Genomic DNA, 6,983 nt, shown 5'->3' with positions numbered 1-6,983 from the left:
CCAAGTAGGGAATGTGAAAATTGCTTAGTCGGGAAACAAACCAGGAGACCATTCAAGAAACAACTCGAGCCTAAGTCAAAGGAACGACTGGAAGTGGTTCATTCAGATGTGTGTGGACCAATCGAACCCTCAATAGTAGCAGGGAACAAGTACTTTGTAACATTTGTTGATGAATTCAGCCGTATGGTGTGGGTGTTTTTCATGAAACAGAAGAACGAAGTGTTGGAGATATTCAAACAATTCAAGAAGCACACCGAGAGAGAGAGTGAAAGAAGAATCAAAATCCTCAGAACAGATGGTGGGGGAGAATACACCTCACGGGAGTTCGAATCCTTCTGCAAAGATAATGGAATAATGCACGAAGTCATAGCTACTTATACTCCAGAACACAACGGTTTGGCTGAGAGGCGCAATAAGACCATCATGAACATGGCCAGATGCATGCTCAAGGAGAAGAACGTGGTTCGTGAATTGTGGGGAGAAGCAGTGGCGACAGTTGTTCACGTTTTAAACAGGTGTCCAACCAAGCGCTTGACAGATCGCGTACCACATGCGGCATGGTCAGGTAAGAAAACATTTGTAAAGCACTTTAAAATCTTTGGTTCGCTGGTTTTTTGCCATGTAGTAGATCAGAAACGAGTGAAGCTGGACGACAAGGGTGAAGCCATGGTGTTTGTGGGATATCACTCCACTGGTGCTTATAGGCTATTCGATCCGATCAGAAAGAGGATCACAATCAGCAGAGATGTTGTTCTGCTGGAAGATGAAAGTTGGAATTGGCAAACCAACCAAACCAGCATGAGGAAGTCAACCACCTCGGTGCAAATACAATTGCCGGAAGAAGAAGAAGATGGAGCTGCTCAGACTGTAGACAACACAGAAATTATTGACTCAATGACTAATGAAAGTAGACCAAGAAGACATGTGGTTCGACCCTCATGACTCACTGATTACGAAGTATACTCAGACGCAGGAATAGATGAAGAAGGAGACATAATTCACCTAGCTTTGATTGCCGGGAGTGAGATCTTGGATGTCAACGAAGCATTAACACAACCAATTTGGAGAGCTGCTATGACAGAAGAACTAAAATCCATCGAGAAAAACAAGACTTGGAAGTTGATGGATCTACCACATGGCAAGCAGAGTATAGATGTAAAGTGGATCTTCAAAACAAAGATGAATCCAGATGGTTCTGTTATGAAACACAAAGCAAGGCTCGTAGCCAAGGGATTTCTCCAGAAAGAGGGTATAGATTTCACTGAAGTATTTGCACCCGTTGCAAGGTTAGAAACAATTCGTATAGTTGTTGCTATAGCTTGTTTTAACAAATGGAATATATTTGCTCTTGATGTGAAATCTGCCTTTTTGCATGGATTTCTTGAGGAAGAGGTGTACATCAAGCAACCTTCGGGGTTCATCAAGAAAGGAAGAGAACATCAAGTTTATAAACTTGATAAAGCACTCTACGGACTAAGACAAGCTCCTCGCGCTTGGAACAAGAGGATCAATGCTTTCTTTGACAGCAAAGGCTTTGAGAGATGCACAGTGGAACACAACCTGTATGTGAAGACAAACAAAGACAACAATGTCCTGATCATATGTCTTTATGTTGACGATATGTTGTTGACTGGCTCAAGCTCGATAGAGTTGGAAGAATTCAAACTACTGATGCAGACTGAGTTCGACATGACAGATATGGGAAAACTAAAGTATTTCCTAGGAATGGAATTCTCAAGGACCTCGGCAGGACTAATGATGCACCAGAACAAGTATGCAAGAGACATACTAAGCAGGTTTATGATGGACAAATGCAATGAAGTTGAGACTCCACTCGAAGCTGGCAAGAAGCTGCGAGTCAATGCAGAGGAAGAAAGTGTAGATGGAACCAATTATAAACAATTGGTTGGATCATTAAGATTCCTATGCAACAGCCGTCCAGATATCATGTTTAGCGTTGGATTATTGAGTCGATTCATGAGTGATCCTAAGAGAAGCCACATGACTGCAGCAAAGCGATTGCTCAGATACATCAAAGGAACTGAGGATTTTGGCATTTTATTTCAGCAGGGTCAGAAACATGGAGATTTGAAACTAATTGGCTACTCAGATGCAGATTTTGGTGGTGATGAAGATGACAGGAAGAGCACATCCGGAAGCATTTTCTTCATTCACGGTGCTCCTGTCTCTTGGAGTTCTAAAAAGCAGAATATCATAGCATTGTCCAGCTGCGAGTCCGAGTATGTAGCTGGATGTCATGCTGTATGTCAAAGTATATGGCTGAGCGAAATTCTGAAGCATTTGAAAGTAAATACTATGGATTGTGTTGAGCTAAACTTGGACAACACATCAGCAATCAATCTTGCTAAGAATCCTATCAGCCATGGTCGCAGCAAACACATAGACATCAAGTATCATTTCCTGCGTGACATGGTAAACAAAGGGAAGATCAACTTGAAGCATTGCTGGACTGAGTTCCAACTTGCAGACATTTTTATGAAATCTCTCAAACATGGCTGTATCAAAATTTTAATATTATAAAATTATAAGATTAGAGAGAGATCACGTGACTTGTAAAAATAAAAGAGAAAAGAAAGAAAAAAATAACTTATGTATATAAATAACAATAACAATCATTATATTGGTGGGGGGATGTTAATAGACTGGCAGGTACTTTTAAAAAAGTATTGAAGTTATATTACTAAGATTATACTGATAAAAGAAAGTTAAAACTCACCGATATACTCTGATATAAATATAACGTGCATCATACGTGTTTGAGAGATGAACACATCTCACAATAGAAAGACAACTGAGGTAACCACTCTTTTTGGCTCCCACTACAAGACTCTATATATAGGAAAACAACAAAATTCAATATGCTGCAAAATGATCAGGAACTATAGATGTAAGGAACAAAATTTCAATATGCATATTAATAAAGAAATTGTGTAAATAAAAAGATATAGAATTTACAAAGGAATTATTTTACATCCATTAAGTGATTAATTTTCACTTCTCTAAGAGCAGCTACATACATTAGGGTCATCAACATATCTAGCATAGCACAGAAATCCAGCCTCCACCTTCAAATTCACAATTCTTTTCCTCTTACCCACTTCAATATAGCATCCTTAAAACTTTCATCAAATAGTTTGATACGCTTGAAGCACCCGTAAGTGGCACAAAATACTTTATGCACATTTTTTTGTTTGGTGTGACAAAAATAGCAGTAACATGATCTGCTCTTTCTGCTCTCCAAGTACAGCAACAAAAAATCATTCTTGTCATAAACAAACTTTGTCTGAAATTATTTGCCTTGCTCAGTATAAAGCTACAACCATGTACTTAAAAACTTTGCTCTCCACATCCTTAACCAATTACAATCTGGTTGTTGATCCATGGTAATTTTCTTGTTCACCGTTTCAGAAGAAGGTTCTTCTGAGGCTACAACACCCTTCAAGGGTGGCTGTGGATTAGTACTCACTGAAGACTCCACAACCTGAGTCACCATTTGTAACACTTCACTCATCTTTGGGCGATTCTTTGGATTTCTTACCAAGCATTTGTTGGCTATTACAGCAAGTTTTTGTGCTGACTTGAAGAGGTGTTTCCTCTCAAGTCTTGGATCCAATATTAATTGAAATTTCCTTCCATCTGAAAGGTATGGCCTTATCCATTCCAACATCTTCTGCTCACCTTTGGGACGATTTCTGTCAATCGGCCGCCGGCCAGTAATGAGCTCATAAAGGAAGACACCATAGCTCCATACATCACTCTTTGATGTAAGACGTCCAGTTTGAACATACTCTGGAGCTGCATAACCCATTGTTCCAACTACCTGATGAATAAACAGACCATATGAACATAAGTTGTATGTTGATTCACAAGATTCCAGCTCTATGTAGTTTGTTAATGAGTTTTGTTAATCGTTTAGCTGTTAAATAAAAAAGGGAAAATTTGTTCATCAGCATGGTCATGTTAAATATAACATGAGTCAACAGAAAATAGAATAATTGTCTGAGTAATGTTATATCCACATATAATATCTTATTGATTCTGAGTACTTAACAAAGTATTCAATGAAAAGATAAGAAATGCAGGTTTGAATTGGTGAAGAATTAGCTTGGTTATATCCACATTTAATATCTTGAAAATATAGACATTCAACATTTTCATCATTTATCAAGTAGGAACGTTGCAGGAGGGTTTATATAATTCATTGGATAAGAAATGAATTCATTTTTTCAGCAATTGAAGATTTTTGTCAAAGGGCATCATATTCTTTTGCTTCTTACATCTCAGCATAAATGTGAACATCATATTAGTAAGTGAAATATGAGATCAATAAACAAGACCATACCGCTGTTGAGACATGAGTCAACCCATCAGATGGTCCCAATCTTGCTAGCCCAAAGTCTGACAGCTTTGCTTTCCACTGCTCGTCCAAAAGAATATTTGAAGATTTGAAATCTCTGAAAATTATCTAAACCACCCAACAGATAACAGTCACCACAGCAATTCCAAGCTGCACAACATATACTTAAATAGCAAATAAAATTAAGAGTTAAATATGTTTTTAGTCCCTAAATTTATATGTGAAATTAGAATTTGTATCGGTTCCAAACTTTGATACATTTTAGTTTCAATCTTTAAAAATGAATGGATATAATCATTTTAATCCAATTGTGTTAATTTTCTTTTACATGTCAAAAGACATTGCGAGTTAGAGTTACCAAAATCTATCAAAGTTTGGGAAAAAAATAAATTTCAATTTCGTGTATAAGTTTAGGGACTAAAAACATATTTAATTCTAAAATTAAATTTCAATAGAATTCCAATCTAGCTGTTCACATCTTCCTTCTATTGGAATGTCCAAAATGAGATCAAAACAGTTAAGTTTCTACTTTCTGCACAAGGCAATGAAGGAATTATCTAATTGATTAGAAAAGTTTTGCTATATGACTATACCTGAAAATCCATTTCCTCATGCAGGTATGTTAAGCCACGAGCAGCATCTTGGGCTATTTTCAACCTCCTATTCCATGGGAGAGGAGTTTCTGATCGTGGTGATAAATGGTGTTCCACACTTCTGTTGGGCATATATTCATACACCAGAAGCCTTTGGATTCCTCTTTCATCATCATCAGCACAGTATCCCACTAGTTTCACCAGATTTGGATGCTCTACAATACCCAGAACATTCACTTCTGTGACCCATTCCTTGTGCCCCTGTAATCCAAAAGTAGCAAATATTTTAATGTAGAGTAAATGGTACAGAAAAACAATGCACCTTATTTTATTTTACTAATATTCCTCCTGGCACTGCAGAAGCACCTAAATCCGATGAACGAATGCTTGAACAGAAAAGTCTATCAGAAAATTTTTCTAAGAGATCTCTAGCATTGAATCGGCAATTCAAACTGCATCTTAAGAGGAAAACTTAGAAGGAAACTCCTTGCCTGAATTCCTCTTCTGCCAAGCTGTTTAACAGCAACTTCAATTCTTGTGGAAGGATCATCAACACTCTTGATCAACCCCTTGTAGACACACCCAAACCCACCCTCTCCAAGCATCATAGAGCGACTAAAACTCTTTGTGGATGTTTTTAGTTCGGGCACAGTAAATACTCTGAGGTTGCTGGGTCTTTGAGACAAGCTGGGAAATGCATTTCTCCTAAGGGAGTCTGTGCTGGTGTCTGATGCATCCATTGAGTTCAATTCAGAACCAGATCTCCTCATCTCAGCCTCAACAGTAGTAGAAATGTTGGACCGACCCGATATGGACTGCAAGCTCTTAGGACCATCCTTCTTCTCTCCAAAGTAGAATGGAAAACACTTCATTGCTACCTGATTTGAACTAGACTGCATTATCAGAAAATTTTAACAACAAATTTAGAAACGTAGACCCATTGAAAAGTAACATGGCATCTGAATTGAATGTCACACATGATGTTTCAGGGTGTTTGATTTCAAATCCTACATATAATTTTCACGTTTAATAAGAAGTTATTTGTTGGATACATCGACTAAGGTTTAATGGGATTAAGTTAGGTTCTTTTTAATCCTATTCTATAGCTTCCACATCCCTCACATGATTTTCTACTTTCTCCAATATTTTTCAAACGCACTTTCTTTCCTAGTTCATCAACAATTCAGAAAGGGGAAACCCATTTGGAGACTCACTACTGCATCCCCCTCCCAACAACTCTAATTTCAGATAACCCCATCAGAAATTGTGTTAACTAATTCTAGCCAACATGATCCATAGAACCAACCAATCCTATTCTAGAAATCAATCTTTCAAGTAAGCCAATTTTAAATTACGAAACTGAAATAGAATTGGTAACAAGCCAAAAAGTTTTTGGAAAACAAAAACTAAGAATGGCATGTGTCTACAAATTAAGAAGAGGGTTCAATTGCAGGCCATACTAGTTTACCAAGAAAAACCAAAAAAACATATCTTGATTCTAAAACTCACCTTAAGTTCAAATAGATATAAATTGACCCCAAAAAGCGTCGGCTTTCTGACTCAAAAAAACCACAAATCCCTTTTTTTTCTTTTGTGTTTAGCATCCAGGTTCTGATAAGGAAGACCCACTTAAGCCATTACTCCCAGAAAGAGAAGAGCAAAGAGAAAGGCCCCAGCAGAAGTCTCTGCTCTGCACGACTCGCAGGGTCGAAGGCAAATCAAGCAAAACACCTCAATTGATACAAATTGATTTTTCTTTCAGTAGCATTGTTTAAGATCCAAACTTTGTGTGGTGTGAACGTGTCTTCTGTATTTGAGAGACCAAGTAATAAAGAGATGAAGAAAAAGAAGAAGAAACAGACACAGCCAGCTTAAGTTGTTGTCGTTGTGTTCTTGTGAGGGTAAGAAGCATAATTGGGTTTGTCAAGTCAAGGCGATACACGCAGCCTTGTCTCTTATTTCTTTTTGGTGGATTCACACGTATAAGTAGAGTTAGTTCATTTGCAGTGGAA

General features: G+C 37.7%; 1 protein-coding gene across 1 annotated transcript; it reads right to left on the bottom strand.

The window, feature by feature from the left end:
• Window positions 1-2,909: 2,909 nt before the first annotated feature.
• LOC106772799 (probable serine/threonine-protein kinase PBL19) lies at window positions 2,910-6,983 on the bottom strand. Its single transcript, XM_014659392.2, has 5 exons — window positions 6,481-6,983; window positions 5,463-5,864; window positions 4,972-5,232; window positions 4,364-4,486; window positions 2,910-3,841 (listed from the first exon to the last, which is right to left on the bottom strand). The coding sequence occupies exons 2-5, from the start codon at window positions 5,841-5,843 to the stop codon at window positions 3,335-3,337; spliced, it is 1,272 nt and encodes a 423-aa protein (XP_014514878.1). The 5' UTR covers window positions 5,844-5,864; window positions 6,481-6,983; the 3' UTR covers window positions 2,910-3,334.

Source organism: Vigna radiata, chromosome 8 (assembly GCF_000741045.1).
Source record: "Vigna radiata var. radiata cultivar VC1973A chromosome 8, Vradiata_ver6, whole genome shotgun sequence".
In the NCBI taxonomy this organism is placed as follows: Eukaryota; Viridiplantae; Streptophyta; class Magnoliopsida; order Fabales; family Fabaceae; genus Vigna; species Vigna radiata.
Note: the sequence above shows the minus strand (reverse complement) of the source record. Positions and strands in the feature narration are given on the sequence as shown.

Coding starts and splice junctions, on each gene's coding strand:
- LOC106772799 (XM_014659392.2), bottom strand. CDS start 5,843: ATGAAGTGTTTTCCATTCTACTTTGGAGAGAAGAAGGATGGTCCTAAG. Junction 5,233..5,462: donor TTGGCAGAAGAGGAATTCAG/GCAAGGAGTTTC, acceptor TTTGGATTACAG/GGGCACAAGGAATGGGTCAC. Junction 3,842..4,363: donor TGACTCATGTCTCAACAGCG/GTATGGTCTTGT, acceptor TTTATTCATCAG/GTAGTTGGAACAATGGGTTA.